A 19,910-nucleotide genomic window follows, 5' to 3' on the forward strand; every position below is an offset into this window, starting at 1 on the left:
ATGTTTCCAGGAATTATAAAAAAAAATACAATAATTAAAAAACACGTTTATTTTAAGAAAATCGCACAAAATATAAAAAACATCAACCATGTGTGATGCTGGTGTTTAAGGACAAATAACTTCTTAGAAAGTCACACTCAAAACATTATTTGTACAACATCAAGTTATACACTGATTCACCAAGAAGTCAGTTGTTTTCGTTATTACTTACTTTTTCTTTATACATATGCCAATTATAGACAATTACAAAGCAACAATTTTTACTTAATTTCAATAATTAGCAGACTGAAAATAATAATTGTTTGTTTTAACGAAAAAAAAAAAAATAGGTACGGAATGAAAGGTTGAAAGTGGGAAAAAGATGTACGCAGACATTCGTTTCCTAAACCAAGCAAACAGTATTAAAAAAATAGAGTATTATTAACCAATTTTAAAAATAAATAAACGGTAAAATTGTTAAAATGTCGATACTGCGTACAGCTGTTTCTCCAATTTCTGATAGTCGGTACGACATTGTCTGACTTCCACACTCAAATCACAGACATCGCCAATTTACCTTAAATTAAAAATAGTAGTGTTATAATACACTTAAATATTTTTTTAATACGGTTTTCAACAAAAAATACTTGAATACATTTTCACGCCCAAGATGTGAAAAATTGCAGAAATATCAATTTTCAACATATTATAGGTACCAAGGTGACGTCAATATATAGGCGATGGAAGTTTACAATCACGGTGTATTAGAAACATACATCTAATCATTATTTAGCAATTGGCAAATCAAGTAAATTTAAGTTAGTGTACTTTTAACAATTCTAGGTCTGTCTAAGATGATATGTACATATACTTGAAGTTTTTGGTTAATGTTATCTTGTATATTAAACGCCAATTCGTCAGACAAAAGTAGACGAGAAATTAACTTTTTTTATATAGATTACATACTATCTATAATATCTGTAGTTATTTCTGAATATTTTGATAAATATTCTTATAAATTTTTATAAATATATTTCCATAAATATTCTGCCATTTAGTTTTTGTTGTCACCCAGGTTACATCACATCCATCTAACTAAATTCAATTAAAAATAATTTGTCATGAGAGCAATAGTGTACTGTGAAAACTGACAAAAATAATTTTACTCTTACTACACATATATTTAAAAAGTTGTCAGTATACATTTTGTCGTTTTTTGCTTTGAACTAGTGAAGCTCACGTAAGTTGACAACGCCCTTAGATTAAAAATGTAGATATTAATCGATTAAAAGCACATATAATGACACCAACTTTATAATATCATCGTATAGATGCCCTAAGCGGATGTAGTTACAACGTTACATTGATAATATTTTAACTATTCGTAACTCTGAACCTTTAAAAGTTACTTACCCTTAAAAGTTAACTACATCCATTTTAGTTTTTTATTTTTTTGCGATTTGTCCACGAGAACAGTTCAGTTCATGCATTCCTAACAGACGCTCCTACTAGGTTTGCATATTGAAGTACATTGGATTTACAATTATTTTAAACATTTTGCTTGGTCTTGGAGAACTTAAGTCCAATTACAAATTGTATTTCTTCCAGCCTGAAGATGGGCGTATACAGGATGAATCAGCAAAAACTTTATATACTCAAAAATGAAATTTGATGAATAATTTGGATTATATTGAGAATAGAAATTTAGCCATAAATATTATTAAATACTGAAATGATAAGTTATCAACATAATAAATCGCAAAAAACTTATCACGATCGGAATAAAAAACAAATTTACGAGTATAATTTATATAGTAATTAATGAATCCATCTGACTTAAAACCTTTTAGTCTAAATAGATATACATTTTTATAAAAAGAAATTTGGACCGTTTGGACCGTTAAAAGAAACTCTCTGACTACATATCTCCAAAGATACTTGACCTCTCTTAGAAAACGTGATGGTGGTCAACACTTACATACCATATATTTATTTTCAACTGAGAGATTTCTCTTGGAAATAATTTTTCATAGATGAATTCGGGGATGATTAGGTTGTCCAAGTAACAAGGATGGATTTTAAATGTAAATATTCTTTTTCCTGATCATTTATTTTGATTTTAGGTTCTTTTTATTAAAATCAGTTTAGAATAATACATAAAAATTGACCAGCAGCCAGCATCGTAATTGCATTAAAATTTATAAAATGGAAAAATAAATTTTACTTATATAATTATTTAGGTCTTTTTTATTCTTAACATTCTCGTTTCTAGTATGTGAACCATTTCTAAAAATTTTGAGTTCATTTGTTTTCTTTTCAAGAATGTTCCAATCTTTAGTTGGATGTATGTTTTTTTGATATTTCTTGGTTCGTTAATGGGATACAGATCCACTTTCCGAAAGAGTTTGATCTCCACTACATAATATAGTGTTGAACATTTTGAATTTTGAATTTCGATATGGACTAACTTCAAAATGGCTGGATTAGAACAGTTTGTGAAATATTTAGGTGTTGTATGCCAGAAACCAGATTTTTAGTTCTTCTGAACAGTCTAAGTTTTGACAACCCAGCAGATCGCAACGAGAGAATAAAGACTGGTAAACTGTCCGCCATTTCTGGAATATTTGATAAATTTATCGCTAATTCTCAAAAACAAAAACTTTTATAATGGTTATTTAAATTCAGGGAAAAGTAACGATGGCAGGGGACTATCAGCTGACATGGAAAAATGTATTGCTCCCACTCAATGCGTGCTACGCTTGACACAGCTGTTACAATGAAGCAATGGTAACGTGACAGCAGACAACTGGTTCTCATCTATTGAACTTGTAAATGAATTGTCTAAACGTAACGTATGTAAGGACTGGAAAATAATAAAAGGGAAATACCAAATTTAATTTAGGCACAAAAGTCCTGAGAGATTGGTTCAACTTTATTCGATTTTACAAACGACAAAACTATGAGTTTTCGTGTGCCAAAGAAGAATAAAGCTGTGTCCCTGATATCATCTATGCATCATGATAAATATTATTGATGAACATACAAAGAAATCCAAGATAATATTATTCTATAATTCCACCAAACAGGGGTAGATTAAACGGACAAAAAAAAGTTCAATTTTCCGCAGAGTTCTGGACTTGTGTCAAACAGTCAATATGCCTACAACGCTCTAAGCCGCATTGCAAAACTGCCAATAAATATGACCAAGTTGTCGAAATTTTTATGTTTGGTTGTGAGAAGATTATATCAAGTTTTTTATGTTCCTTGTTATTTATATTTTATTGTTAAGAAGTTAAACTAACTAAAAAAGTCATTTTCTTGTGGTAATATAACTATAAAGTGATCTCAAGCTAAAAAGTCTGAAAAGTACCCTTGATTGTTAAATCGTTAGTTGAAACAAATACATTTCGCGTTAAAATCACACCTTTTATTTACATGTAGTAACTATTCTGAGGGATAAAAACAAAAAATTATACAATACTCACTCATCAAAATAGAAACTAGCTCGTAAAGATAGCGGTCTGTGAGGCTGCACGTGCATAGTAGTGTAACAAAAATGGAACGTCCAATGTTAAAGAATATAACAATTACAATTATAAAATTATTATAAATACATAATAATTATGAAACTTTACAAAAGTAGCAGAAATTTAAATTGATAGCTACAATCTATATAAAATATAGTGTTTTAATTTTACTATTAAAATCCATCGCTCTTATATTAAGTTGGTTGTTAAGTATTATTAATGGCCAAAATTCGAAATTGAGATTGTTCATTGAGACAAATATTTTGATTTATTTTATGATGTGTATTATGTATGTTATATTGAAACTTAATAAAGCTTTCAAATTGATTAATAATGTACAACATATTTACATATACTTAGTTTTCTATTTATTGGTGCATGTATTTATTATGTGCTAATTACAAGTAATTCAGGATCTTAATTTTTATCTGAGATCATTCCTGCTGTACATTATGATACCTTTCTATATATCATAAGTTAAAAACAGAAAAATATTTTCATAAGAATAATTTTAGGCCCATTAGTCCCTATTTCAACTCTTCAATCCTCATGGGTATCTTAGGACTTCCTCCATTTTACTACATCAGTTTGCTTAGAACTTCTTCGAATATCCCTAAAAAACAATAGTTTAACTATCGTAAGCTGCCCGTCTTAGGTCAATCCCTGGAATCTTGTTTTAATAACACATATATGTAATATATAATGCAAGTAATAAATTAGTTTTATAGTGTTAGAATAAATTGGAAATCACCTTTAAATAAAATATTTATGTATAACTAAATTTATATTTAAAGCAACTGATTCCTAAAATACGAGAAGTTATTTTTCGCACTTGTAGGCTCTACTTTATCTAATTTATATGTTGATGTAACCATTGACTACTTATTCTAAGATTGAGGTATTTTCAGCAAACGAGTTTTAATAAAAGAAATACGCACCATTATGTACAATCACATATTTATATAAAATTTTTCATGATTCATCCTATACAAATTAGATGAAAAATGTGAGATATGACAACTGAAAATATTTTTTTGTTACAAATAAGAAAATTTACACAGCCTTATTACACATACACTAACAACATTGATACGACCTTGTGCATAGTATGTAATGTATAGATTGAAACATCCAATGATTGAAAGGTCGCAATTAAATACTACACCCTGGCGCTTCCTTCATTACGGAAGACAATCTTTATGATTGTATTCAACTAAATATAAAAATATTAAATGTATAAAGGTACGATCATATTACAAATTTCAAAAAAGCATATATCGACAATATGGACTAATAGTCTAGGACCAATATTTGTCAAGCGAAGGCTTATTAAGTACAGTGATTTTAAAACTAAAATTTATTTAGTTGAAATTGTTATAAACAGAAGAAAAATGAAAATAAAATAATTTCTATATAAACACTCATTACTCAAGCTAAGCAGGTAATTTTCATTGAGTCCACAGATAGGCAGTGATTTTAATGAAATTTTTTCTAATGTCCCTTTGCCATTTAGATTCTTTAGTATTTGTAATTACCCAAATGAACATGACTGCGTTAGTTTAATCGTTTTTTAACAGGTTCACATCGTTTATGATTGATTTGAAAATCCATCATAGTTTTTTAACAACAAAATTAGTAGATTTTTCCAAGAAGATTCAACAAAACCAGCGGATAGTAAGTGTTTCCACAAATGATATTATTTTAATATATACAAGTAAAATATCAGTTTATGAGTGGAAATAAACATTTCAAGGTTAACACTAATGAGATAAAAAAATGGAATGTATTATATATGACGATATAAGAAGATCAAATTACATTGTTAAGTCAAATAACAGGAATTGTAAATATTCACATTTAAATCCAAGACATTCTTTCCTATATATAATTTTCTGTGGAATCTATTAATCACTTTATGAACTATCAAAAATTCAAACTGTCAAAAATTTTATGTAATGGAAGGGCTTTTCAAGTCAATTGAAATTTATTTAGTCAAATTGTCTGTTAAAAAAACATAAATCTTTTCTCTAAATTTTAACTTTAATTCCAAGATAAAAAATAATAAGCATATAATATCAAGATATTTGAATGCTACATATGGTAAACCGAAGGAACTACATATTGTTTTACCTACTAGCAAATTTATAATAATATAAAAAATTTATATAAAACTACCTATCACATTTTGTGATACAAATTTTATTGGTATCAATATTAAAGATTGAAATTGGTATGTTACTATAGTTCAACATATGTAGCAAATACATGTAAATGACCATTAAATGATAAAAATATATTGTTATTATTTACAAAATTAATCATATCCTTCAGTCTTCTCAGACATAACTTGTCCAACGGATAGATGTTAATATCTTCAAAAAGTGTTCCAATTGCCATTGCATTCTTCATCGGACATATTTCCAGTTTTTCGAACAATTATTGTTAATCAACATTCTAAAAAATTGCAAATCATAAAGTACTAAACATAAATTTGTCGATTTGATTTATTGTGCTTATTGTGATAGAAACTGTCATTTCCATGCCAATTACCTGTGTTGACTCGTTAGTTTCGATACACAATTATCTTGTCTAATAATATCATCCCAATACTAGATTTTTATAATTTTTTATAGGGGCTGCTGACACTGTTAAAAAATTATTTCGATATTTTCTAATTTCATATAAAAGTTTGCAGATCAAAAGATATCTAAAGAAATTAATTGTATTCAAACATACCTTAAGGTTATGTGTACGAAAAAATCTTTTTAGTCTAAAGAAATGGTACTTTTATAGCTCAGAATACAAGACAAAAAAACTATGATCATAATACTAAATAAGAAAGAAGTAGATGTTTTTGTGAAATGTCATAATGAAACGCAGTAATCAATGCCCTTAGTTATTCTGACAGTTTGATCGTCTGCCTAAGGAAGTGATGTATCTAAAAATTGGACATCTTATAAAACCAACAATTATGTAACTCTGATATGATGATACTTTTATGTGGCAATGTTGTGGAGGTAATCTTCATCCTCCCATAGAAGTCTAATATCCCAAACTGACGTTCCGGATCCACAGGAGATGGATAAAATAATAAAGTCCTATACAAATTTGGTCCAAAGAACAAAATTTTTTTTCAAAGTTATTAAAATGTAATCATCATCACATTATTGTAATCTCACATAAAAAACATGGTACTGCATAATAAACAAAAATATTTTGAAATCTGAAAATTAAGTGGGAAATAGAAAAATTATAACTAAATTTTTAGACATACATATATTTACATCAATGTGTTAGAACTGCACTCAGCAACTTTTTACAAAATATGTATTACTAAACAATTAATTATGTTACGATTTCCTTGCTCAATTAAATAAATTCAACACCTTTGATGCCTTACAGGTGTTATGTAATACTTTTATGGTCTTCCTTGTAAATAAAAACAATAAACTAGTATAAAACATAAACCCTGTAAAATGCATTAAAACAATCTACGTCATACTGTCATTTAATACAATTTCAAAACTAATGTATTGGATACTAACTAGAATCTTCATTATCCACAGATTGATAAACTAAAATGTATTTTGTATAAATTTAGTTGTAATGTTTCCAACTCAGCCTTCAGACCCAACTGATCCACTTATCCAATATAGTATTTGTGTTTGTAGTTGTTACTCAAAGAAATCAGGATTAAAAATTAATCAATCAAAATAAGAAAACATAGTTTCCAGATAAATTTTAGAATTTATTTGTTCTATACATCAATTAAAAATTTTTTATGTGATAAATGCATATGCAAAATACAAAATGATGTTCAAGTGAGCAACATTTAGTATTCAACTTATATCCAAATATCACTCTGATGAAATATTACAAATAACCATTCCCTAATTTATTCCAATGTCAATAATGATATTAAAAATGATTATAAATGGAAAGAAATATTTATATAAACTATGTTATTAAATGACAGTATAAAATTTATCGAATATTCAAATATAAAATTTTATAATTTATTGTATTTAATCAGACTTCCCGTATCTAAAGTTTAATTCAGACTTCATTTGACAATCGTTTTACGTTCTTTTACTATTTTTTCGTTGACAACAAATTTTTTTGGTATATATTATAAAAAATATCATTCTGGTTACAGCAATCAATAAAGCATGCATGAGAAATAGTAATTCTGCCTTTACGTATCGATCTAATCAAAGCCATAATTTGCAATCATCAATCAATATAATTACAATCTTAAAAATTTGCTGAATTAAATATCCCGTACTACAACGTGCAAAATAATGGTTTTCGAAAGGAAAGTAAAATTTGACAAAAGTAGTTCAAATGTATTCCAATAATATAAATATACTTTCTATTCATTGCAATTGGATTGGTGTTAAATTTAAAAGCCCAATTCTAAAAAACAATAACATGTTTCTCAAATACCTGACTACTATTACAATTTTTATCATTGAATTTTCTCGATAACAATGAAATAGTGAAATTCCAAATAATTATACTATAATTTTTAATAATTTAATTTTAGAAATTTGATTTCCAGAGATAATGCAGGATATTACTGTTTTCTACTTCTCAAGTTAGATAAATTTTTGCCTATTTCCACATGTTTGCAAATCACTAAAACTTGTCAATCAATTAGATGAATTAGGGAAATGGAATGTATATATGACAAACTTAGGAGATCAAGTGAACATTGTTAAGCAAAATAATAGGAATTATAGATATTCACATTTAAATCTAAGACATTCTGTTCCTTATATTCAAGTTTATGAATCACTAAAACTGGTTGAAAGGCCTATACCGCAAAAATCTGCTTTATAGATGTGGTATGGAGAACCAGCCAATTTACTGAGTATTAGGCCCATGAATAAATAATTAAAAAATAGTTTATTGAGATGTTTTAAGAGGAAAAAATGAAAAGCCTACTCGATACAAAACAATACTTGATACCAAATAAAATGTAAAATTATTTTGTTCGTTTTTTGACAATATTGGTCGCTGACTGAACAATTATTGTTTACACTTTTCATTACATTCTTTTATTCACTTGAAAAAAAATTATAAAAAAAGAAAAAGTACATTATTTTATATTAATTGAAACTTCGATTATGAGGGTAATTGTTATGGAACTGATATGGAATCAGCATTTATACTTTTTTCGACAATCTGTAATATGACTCTTTCTTAACTAAGCTTTGACCTTATCTTGTTATATCGCCAATCACTAAATGATTTAATTTGTTTCTAAAAATAAAAAATAGAAATTATCAAGTACTCATGAAGACTTCTCTTTTCTATTGAATATATGATGTATTTAACATAAGATATTTGAGGATAGATTTTCGATGTGGAAGTTTTCAAGGAAGCTTGCTCTGCAAAAGCAGGGAATACAGTGTTTTGATATTATTTTATTTTCTTTTCACACCTTTCTTAAAGAAACATTTTGAATCTTTCAGAAAACGTAATAATAGAAAATTAAAAAGCTGCCAGCCGTAGTTATTATGCCTGCAAATATAATGTGAGCATAAAATGCATTGTCTAATATAAGATATACAATTATAAATTAATTTCGTAAAAATACATAAATATCGATAATCTCAAATTTGTATGTTAAAAAAAACAAAATAACAGCAAAAGTTGCGTCACCATGTCTTTTACTTATTTCGCGGTATTCATAATTTGCAAAATTCATCAAATTTTCCCTGTATTGTGCGATGATCTGAAAAATTCTATCTTCTGTTTACACAATTTATACAATAAGGTACATTTTACCCTTAATATAGAAATAAAGTGTATTAAAAGTACTGTACATGAAACTGTGTCAGCCTAAGCTTTCTTGAAAACGGGCCTAGACTAAGACGCTGATCTTCAGCACAGTAAAGCATTATTCTAGTGTTATCATAAAAATATAGTACACATTTTTGGAGCTAGCACCACACTCAATCTACCAGAGGCACTTTGAAGTCACTGAGTGAGCACTGCTCCACAATACACTGAACAATAATTGCACAACAGCAATCCATAACACATAAAAATTGTTTTGATAATGGATATGTATATTTGGCATGAAACTTTTATCAGCAAGCCAGTTCCTGAGGTGCCGAAGGGAATATAGGGGACAAAGGAGGAGCAGTGGGGGGGCACGTCAGGTCAGGCCAGTATCACGGCTGCCCCGATTCTGCCATTATGTTGTGAACTTGCTCTAATTTGTAGGCCAGTCGTTGTTTCTGGGAGAATTCGTCCTCCTCCAAGGTAACTGTTAATTGCTCGTTGTATTTCATAGCATATGTGTAGAGTTCATGCAGAGCACAATTTGTATTAAATTCTGTAGTGTGAAGCTGTAAAGAGAAAATTGAACTTAGTATTTGTATTCAAATAAATTTTGAAAACACTAATGTTGAAGATATCAATTTCTCAATATTTATCACAGATGATTTTCAAAAGCAAATCAACATTAAAGGTTGCAGTTGAAGGTAACTAATAAAATCTAGAAAATAATGAGAGCACGAGTTACGAGGAGTGTATTAATATAAGCGACTGAAGAAACCAACAAATAATTCATTTACATTTACCCTTGAATCCTCTGCTAACATGGCATTCATATCTTGATCAGATATGGCTGGCATCGTCTTAATATCAGAATAATATCTTTCTACCCATTCTTTGTAACATGGAATATCTTTTGCATACAGAAGTTTAGAACTGGGCGAATCTTTTCCTAAAATATAATTTTATATTTCACGGTAAAGTCCAAGTAGTACCAGTTAAACCACCAGAATCAATACTTTTAAAACTGATTCAAGTGAAAAAAAATATATTGAAAGCTTACCTAATCTATGGTCCGACGTTGAACATGAATCCATAAATGTTTGAGCAACCACAGATAAACAAGAATCTACTATATTAGACTTATGTATGTCAAATACAAAATTGGGATTTTTTATGAGATTCACCCAAAACCTTAATGGAAGAGAGTTACTCTTCCATGTATGTACTACTTCAGGATCTGATATTCCATGTTGTAAAGCTTGATCATCCAGAAAATCAAACATGTACTTTATCGCCAAAGGTAATGCAGATCCTCTATGCGCTGTACTGAAGATTGTCTCAAATAGATCGTCTACGAATTTTTGTAGTGTACCTGAAAACCACAAGTATTATATTATTTCACTTGTAATATTTCAAATATACTTCATCACAGCCTTCGTAAAAAAAGGCTAGACATTTTTTATACATTTTCACTATAGTCTGTTAAGAATTCTGATATAGTTACAAACTAGCAATGACTTAGCCAAGGTGTGCAATAATATAGTGACTAAATAATGAAGAATGGCAGTTATATTTATATTGTTCAAATAACAATTTATAATGTGAACGCGCAATGAAGCAACATACAGCATGTGACAATGACGAATACCACATGTTGACCGTTCTTGTCCAAATGCAATGCATACATAAGTTCTTTACAAGATTAAACGTGTCATACAATATCAGTACTTATCCTATAGTCATAAGTTCAGTGGTTCAGTGCATGGAGTAAAAAAACTACTATTCATCTTAGATAATCGCAATTCCCAACTTATGAAATAATAATCATATAAGAAGTTGATCAGAGCTTTCCACATCACTAGAATAATTCGTTTTGGTATCCAAAACTGGTACATAAGGAAGGGGAAGCTACTACCGGTAACCAAAATCTTAATGATACTATGCCATATGATGTCAAATTTAGGAAAAGGACGACATTCTATAAATAAATTAATACCATCGAATGATATCCAAGTCAGTAAAAAACAGACCCTATACAAGACTGGCAAAAATAAAGAATCAAGTAACAGAAATCAAGCTGTTACCCTCTTGGTGAGGATTCAAAACCTCCAAATGCTATTCAAGTGAGAAAAAAACGGAAGCTATATGATCCTAGTAAAAATAGAGAATCAAATAATAAAAGACAAGCTGTTAAAAAAGTCAATAAAAAAGAAGGAAAGAAAAAGCGCGAAGAAAGATGAATAGATATAAAATTATAAGTACTTTTGTTAAAGGTATTTTGCCATGGTATTTCAAGCTGAAGATTAGATAAAACACCAAATGGTATATAAGTAAGGAAAAGCTATTGTTGGTAGCCAAAATCTTAATGATACTAATAATCTAACCCAAATTGGTATTTCATGAAAGTTGGTATCAGAATTTTCCTCGATTAGTTTAACCTTTCCTATAAATATTTAAAATATTTTGATCTAAATTGATCTAAAGACGCTTGCTAAAAATTATAGTTAGTGAAAGTTACCCAAGTAATGAACTTTGATTGTATATTTCAACAAATAGGAAATACCAGACAAAGTGTAGTGTGCTACATGTTGCCACAGTGTAATTGAGACATATTCGATGAAAAGAATGAAGTTTAAGAATTCATATTCTTTAGTAATTCACATGAAAACAATTTAATAACTGAAATAGTTTTAAACTCTACCAGTTATCTGAGAGTTTTTAGACTCTGTTATGTTTATTTATGTATGAAAACAACTCTTATGTTCTTTCAACCTATACTAGGTCTGTGTTACTTCTTAACTTGACTGCTGTAGAAAATAATTGTTTATACAATACATATAAAGGTAGTTTTAGTATTCCTACTACTTTTAGTCAATGAAGCTAAATCACTGTTAATTAAGGTTCGTAGACCCTGAGAATTGTTACCTTCTGCAACGAGAATGAAAATTATTTGTTAAAAAATTGATGCATGACATATTTACTTGCTAATTGTATTGAAAAAAAATGAAAGACTCTTCCAGTTTGTATAAAATAAATACCTTTTGTTGCGAGAAGTCTGGTTAAATATATTTCCGAAACCATTTTGTTTCCTCTTTCTCCTTCTTTTTGATTATCATTATCATGATGTTTGACAAGATGCCACACCTTTAGTCCTTGATCGTGGTCATGGTTTAATGGACTAGTTGCTCGACTTAGTGGAGGGCTTACTGAACTAAATTTACTGAGATTTAGAGTTTCATATTTGTGAGACTTATCGTTTTTCTCAGAGAAAATACTTAAATTATAAATGGAACTTTGCTTGGATACTAAGTTTAGACATCCACCATCAGGTACTCTGTAATGCTGCAAAGTATTTCTTCTTTTCCAGTCTCCTTCTATTTTAGTAGTACTATCTTCGTCATATAAAATCAGTCTGCCTGAGGTACCTGTTCTCCATTCTAAAAATGAAATAGATACTATTATAGATAACTAAAAAACAATGTAACTAATTAAACTGTATACAGCAAATCCAACAACGTTATTGTTGCGGGGATAAAGAAGTAGATAGGCATATAATTTTGCTAGCTTACGAATAAAGTATTTAAACAGAAACAGTGCGGGATACAAGACAACGTACGAGGCAGTGATACAACCATGTAAGACGGATGGACGAGAACAGACTTCCGAGAATAGTCCTAGAAAACAACTCGCCCGGCTCATGGCCTCCCAGGAGACCACCTAAAAGGTGGAAAGATAGTTGGCAATCCACCTCTCAGGAAAAGATGCAGAGGCAGCTTCAGAATTAACAGATCGACAGATCTCCAAGAAGTAGAAGAAGAAGAAGAAAACAGAAACGAAAAAAAAATTATTCTAAATGATTTAAATTTAAATTCTCTAGTTTTGATGTACACGAGGGATGGATTTTGAGAACGATATTATTTCCTTCCCATGTTGTAAGTAGACTTAGTTATATTAAAAATTTGAAATTGATGAGGTAGACCATTTTAGTTCTCTTGACATACTTGTAAGTTGAACAGTTGAAACCAAATATATTTGTATGTATGAGACTTATGCATTTCTATTACATTATTTCAAAATTAATCTTGGGATTATCTCACATTGTTCAGTTTCTATCATTTTTCATTTTTTCGACGAGTCTGATTCATTTTTTGATAATTAGAATAAGGGAACGACTCAATAAATTTCTTTTTCTTAATAGATAATATATTAACCAAATCCCAATTAACTGTGTATATCTAGGTTAATGATACATTATGAATATTTCTCATAAATATGGTATATGTAACTCAGATGTTTAAGAAATATATTGCATAAAAAATCTCTCTTAGTGGATGGAAACATCTAGTTAAAATTACGAGAATATAAGAAACATTACTAATCGTATTTACCTAGATCTAAGTCATCTTTTCTTGGTCGTAGCGAATAAGGTGTGGCTCTGTAAATAGTGTCCAGTGATTTTTCTTTGACCTGACTAATAGTATCACAGTCTAAAACTTTTACAGGAACATTATCTGTATTATGATCCATGCCTCCAACAAAAACAGTCTGTTGTGATATGGAGACATAAACGGTCTAAAAAATAAAAATACCATTAAATTATGGAAAATAGTGAAAATGTGAAATTTATTACTAAGATCATGAGAACACGTAAAAACGATAAATTTACCATCTTCTAGAAACTAAAAAGGTTTAATCACATTTTTATGTTACCTAAATTTAGTATTACAAATTATGTAGTAGAGTAGTTAGCAACATGTACAAATAAAACAAAACTAATAACAGAAAAAATTAATACTATTATCAATAAAATTATAATTTTGTTATAGTTTATATGTATGTAATTACACAAGTTTTACAATTATAAAATTCTTTGTTTCATTCCGAGTATATCTTTCTAATGATATAAATTTTTTTTATGTTGGTGTACTTGAAGTAGGAATACCGGCTTTACTTTGCCTAACCTCATCCTATATCATTTACAGATTTAAGACAGTTATTTCTTACATGAATTTTTTTATATTAAAAACATCTGACCGAACGAAGTTAAAAATAGTTCTTTAATTTAGATATATTTTCATATATTATAAGATACCCAACGAATTCAAATACCTCACAAATGCTTCTTTTAAAAGTAATATAAAATCAGATTTATTGAGGGTTTGGTACGTGGGTAATTTTTTTTTCTGTGTATAGCATTAACAGAAAATTTTCAGGACTTTCATTATTTCTTTCAATAAGAGCCAGTGATACACGGGCTAGGTTATTCTTTTTTTAATTAGGAATATTTATTATGCACTTGGAATTTTCGAGTTTCTACAATTAAATCCACTCTAGCCAAGCATATTTCTTTTACTAGAGTATAAATCCTCATATTTTTGACGAAAATTGCGCAATCTACGATTACAAAGCTTTCAAGGTTCGTGACTTCTCAGATTATACTTTATAAATAAATATTCAACGGTATTACATCCTTTAATTATTAGGTATTAACTCTATTCCACATTGTAACACCTTCAATATTACGAAAAATAACACGACAACAATAACGGTTCCATATGAAAATTTCACCCATCTCTACTTTGAAAACGGCATTAAGTATGACACCCGGAAAATGCTATTGTCATAATATTTTTGTTAATTAGTTCATGTCTTATTTAATGGTGATAAATCAGTTTTTTGGCCCAAATATTCCTCAATATTTATTGAAGTAAGTGTTAATTAATTGATTTAATACCGTGGTCACACAATTTTGCAGCTTATTAAGTTTTTGAACTTTTAACTTTTGCTTAAAAGATGTGCATCTTGGTATTGTTAATTTTTGAAATAAATAATTTAGCCTTTCACTTTCATCTAAAACAACAATTTTTAATATGTAGTAATTTATTTATGAACTCAAATTTACTTGAATAAAACTTTTTAAAAATTTGCAGATTTTCAGTACGACGATAAAGACTTAGTCATCTAATGATGCCAAATTTAAGAAAAAGACGACATTCCATAAGTAAATTAGTACCATCGAGTGATATCCAAGTAGGGAAAAAGCACACCATATCCGAGACTGGCAAAAATAAAGAATTAAGTAACAAAAACCAAGCTGTTACACAACTACATAAGAAAGGAAATGATGTAAAGATAGGAGATGTGATAAATAATGCTCTTGGTGAGGGTTCAAAACCTGCAAATGCTATTCGAGTAAGAAAAAAACGAAAGCTATATGATCCTAGTAAAAATGAAGAATCAAATAACAAAAAACAAGCTGTTAAAAAAGTCAATAAAAAAGGACGAAAGAAAAAGGGCGTAAAGAAAGGTGATATTTTAATGAGTAGATATAAGATCATAAGTACTCTTGGTAAAGGGACTTTTGCCATGGTATTTCAAGCTGAAGATTTGATAAAACACCAAATGGTAGCCTTAAAGACATTTAAGGATGTTAGCAAGCACAGTATAGGTATATCAGAAGTACATGTTTTGAAAACATTGGGACAAAAAGATCCTGAGTCAGCATACCATTGTATAAAAATGCTGGATTGGTATAATGGCCATGGATATATGTTTATTGTATTGGAGATGCTTGGTGTGAGTTTACTAGAATTTATGAGAAGCAATAAATACCAACCATTCCCATTGGATCAAATAAGGCATATCGCTCACCAATTATGTATTTCCACAAAATTTTTGCACGATAACAAATTAACACATACTGATCTCAAACCCGAGAATATTCTATTCCTCGATTCTAATTATGAATTACTCTATAACAATAGGAGACATATCGCATTTAAACGAATTAAGAATACTGATTTGAAGATTATTGATTTTGGAAATGCTATATTTGACCACGAATATCATGATACATTAGTTTCTACTCGCCCTTACAGAGCACCTGAAGTAATTCTGAAATTAGGATGGAATCAGTCATGTGATGTATGGTCCCTAGGTTGTATTCTGTTTGAACTGTATTTGGGTATAACAATATTTGAAAGTATTGAGGATATAGAGCATTTAGCAATGATGCAGAAAGTTCTAGGAAATATACCACTTCAGATGGTAAAAAGAAGTAGAACCAAATATTTTTATAATGGAAAACTCAAATGGAACAATAAGGATATAATTGGAAAGTTTGCAAGATTAAAATATGAACCATTAATTAGATACAAAATGATGGAAGAACGAGAACATAACGAGTTTTTTGATTTAATTAAAAAAATGTTAACATACGTCCCCACTGAAAGAATCACCTTAAATGATGCATTGAAACATCCATTTTTCATCAAATTGCTTGTTGATAATTAATTTCATATTTATGTATCTCTGAAGTTTTTAGAGATTGTTACATTGAGTTTTTAGTTTGAAACATTGCCAAAATTTCACCAATTTTTCACTAATGTTCATTTTGTAAAGTTACTTGTTAAATTGAGAGTCATAAATTGCAATATATAAAATTTTTTGAATAAAACGCTGTTTTAATTCATTCTAATAACAGCTACAGTCAATTAGTTGTATGAAGTAAAAAGCCCCAGATTATTATTCGATATTTTTATTTATAAATTTTGAACCAACTCATCGCAATCTACTATTAATGTTCATAAAATATTAGCTAATTTGATAAAGTGATGTCAAATGTTTCATTACTAGCTGAATCAACAAAAGTTTTAATATAATATTATTTAAAATTAAATACATAGAATGGTTACAGCTTACCAACACTAGTTTCATTCAACATTTCTTTATTAAAACACTCACCTAACATAATATTATATTGAATTTAGTTGTTTGAAGATCTAGAAATTTGATAAACATTTGCAATATTCTTATTATTGATTAGCCAAAAAATGAAAGAATATAAATAACTATGTGAATAAAGTCACAGGAGGGTAATGAGCTATACATGTTTCAACAACCAAATATCTTGTTTAGAGACTGAAAGTGAATGCTACACTGTATATTTTCAGTATATAGGATGTTTTGGTTATCAACATATGTATCTGAAAGTTAGTTTAGTGGTGATTATGATGATGTAACTTATATTCAGTATAATAAATGACCAAACATTCAAAATTCCAAGGTATATAAATTTCTTCCTATATATGAAAGTAAATGTGATACTGAATAACAAAAATATAAGCACTTTAGTTAGAAATAATAATTTTGAGAGATTTTATCACCTAATAAGACTCATTCATACCTAAAATCAAAAATTAATTATTACTCACTCTTTTCAAATCTAGAGAAATTATTAAATGATAAAACTTACCATTGGCTTAAAATCTATTGATTGTCTTATTAGTTTCTCCTCGCTGAGCGAATAACGAGCTTCCGAAGTAATGGCATCAACTGGTCCTTTGTCAACTTGTTGCTTAACCGCTCTAAACAGCATGAATAAAGGCTCCCCTGCACATTCTCTCAAAAACTTATAAAGAAGAAAGGTAAACCAAGCACTAAGCATTTTTTCAGCAACACTTTCAGTTCTGCGCAGCAGTAATTTGGGATGACTCTTTCCTTCCATACACTTCTCTATCAGTTCAGCCAGAAGAGTTTTGAGGATGTCTGTACAATATTCCATTTTGCTTTGTAAAGTAACCATTATTAAGCTGGCTACATTTACTCTATCTCGCATAGAGAAATATCTATTACTTTCCAAAGTCCTTATGAATAGTAATAAGAAAGTTTTATTCATAATGAGTTGCCCAAAGAGCCTTAGACCTTTATCTTTGCATAATAATTCTGGACGTTCCCACTGGAGAACGATATGATCATCAACATTGGGAAACAAAATTTTCATGGCATAAGTTCTGTAATCAAGGAAGGGTATACCACCAGAAGTCAAATCTCCTGTGAGATCAGTCATTTCAGTTTGTAGTTCTGCAAATGCTTCTTTACATTCTGCTGCTACTCTAAGTTCCAGAATATCCATTTGTTCTTGCATATTCTTCAGTACTCGATTACTTTCAGTGGACTTTCTACGGTAGGCGATCAAAAAGATAATAAACACGATGACGATGGCAACAGCTACACATATTATTGCAATAAGTGTGGGTTTTGTGATTGAACCATTTATTCCTAAAATAATAGAAAACATTTCAAAATTGTTATAGAGCTACAGATAGTTTCTTATTTTTTAGACTGAATTAATACATTTAAAATCATTCATATTTATTCTTGTTTTAGTTAAGCAACTAATATGTGCTTGAAAAACAGCATTAAACAGAAACTATATAAGAGTTTTCATTGTCAATTAAGAAACAATAAAGTTAGTCGATATAAAGGTAAATATTAACATAAATAGAACTTCATATTTTTGTATATAGTAGGACTGATTTGAGCTCTAAAAAAGTTCTATATTTTTAGAATTAATGTCCATACGTTGATGTAAATATGTGAATGAATTAATAAATATATTTAAGAAAAATTATACTCCACATTAATAAATTACAAATAAATTAAGGATGAAAGTATGGAATCAACCAACTGGTTGATCATAGGATCAATTTTTATCTCCAAATATATACTGAAGTGGTTGGAAAGTGTTTCTCACATATTTTTATGAAGTTTTTCCAAACAGTAAATAGTGAAACGATTATTTTGAATTTTTATGCATAGAACCAATATCATCTAAAATAGTATATATGTCTCAAAATGTTGTGTTTGTATTCCCAAAAACCACTAAGTTATCAGACTATTGCTGAGTTAGTATTACCTATTTGACAATTTAACATAATATCTTATCCAAAAAAGTTCCATTCATAATTTCATAAAACTACCATAGCTAAGCATTAAAATTAATTTTAATAGAATTTTCATATTTGTAAATAGAATTGATTGATTTTTGTTTTGTATTATAGCATAATGAAAAAATTTTATGGAATCAACCATAATTTTTATTAATTTCTTTAAGCCATGGAACAGTCAATAACAGTATACTGAGCAGCACACTCACTGTAAACTATGTTATGATATTTATAATCTAACTATCAAAATATACTTATTTTAACAACAGTTGTAATTTTATGTATATTTAAACATTTAACTATTATCATACAATTATGTAACCATTATTGATATGACCTTAACTTATAAGATGACTTAATCTTGACTTATTTTTCGATAAGAATGTTAAATTTGATGGTAAACACATTTATAAAAAAAAAGAAATAGAAGTCAAGAAGTCAATCAACTCAATATAAAATCTTGGGTTTATTTTAGTAATTGTTTTACGAGGGTAGCTTGAAGTCTATAACAATTAACACTGGAGGAGTTATAGGTATAAGTGCTTTTATTGGTTGATAACGTAGCTGAGACGACATACACAACAATAATTTGTTTCTTTGCAACGTTCTGTGATATGGTTGCCCTTTGTTATGGCAAAAAACCTTAGTTCAGGCCAAAGTATATATTGATAGTCGATACTAGTGACTTTGCTGTGCATACTCAAGTTTAATAACTGTGATTTATCAATAACATAGTCTATTTTGGAATATACATTGTATTCCCTACATATCACATCTATAGACGCGGTTCAGTTACTTTAAACCATATTAGCAAATTTTTCTATGTGTATCATTGCATTACACGTCTTTTCAAAGATATGATTAAATGGATCCATGGCCTATAGTT

General features: G+C 28.8%; 1 protein-coding gene across 5 annotated transcripts in view; it reads right to left on the reverse strand.

The window, feature by feature from the left end:
* Positions 1-37: 37 nt before the first annotated feature.
* LOC130451864 (plexin-A4) overlaps positions 38-19,910 on the reverse strand; it is a 262,174-nt gene continuing 242,301 nt past the window's right edge. For all 5 annotated transcript variants that reach the window (XM_056791218.1, XM_056791221.1, XM_056791220.1 and 2 more), the window contains 6 exons: positions 17,551-18,356; positions 13,685-13,868; positions 12,335-12,733; positions 10,357-10,668; positions 10,100-10,245; positions 38-9,865 (listed from right to left, as the gene is read on the reverse strand). In XM_056791218.1, the coding sequence (XP_056647196.1) occupies positions 9,689-9,865; positions 10,100-10,245; positions 10,357-10,668; positions 12,335-12,733; positions 13,685-13,868; positions 17,551-18,356 (2,024 nt within the window). In that variant the 3' untranslated portion in view covers positions 38-9,688. The remainder of the gene's footprint in view (positions 9,866-10,099; positions 10,246-10,356; positions 10,669-12,334; positions 12,734-13,684; positions 13,869-17,550; positions 18,357-19,910) is intronic.

This window comes from Diorhabda sublineata, chromosome X (assembly GCF_026230105.1).
Source record: "Diorhabda sublineata isolate icDioSubl1.1 chromosome X, icDioSubl1.1, whole genome shotgun sequence".
NCBI classification, from domain to species: Eukaryota; Metazoa; Arthropoda; class Insecta; order Coleoptera; family Chrysomelidae; genus Diorhabda; species Diorhabda sublineata.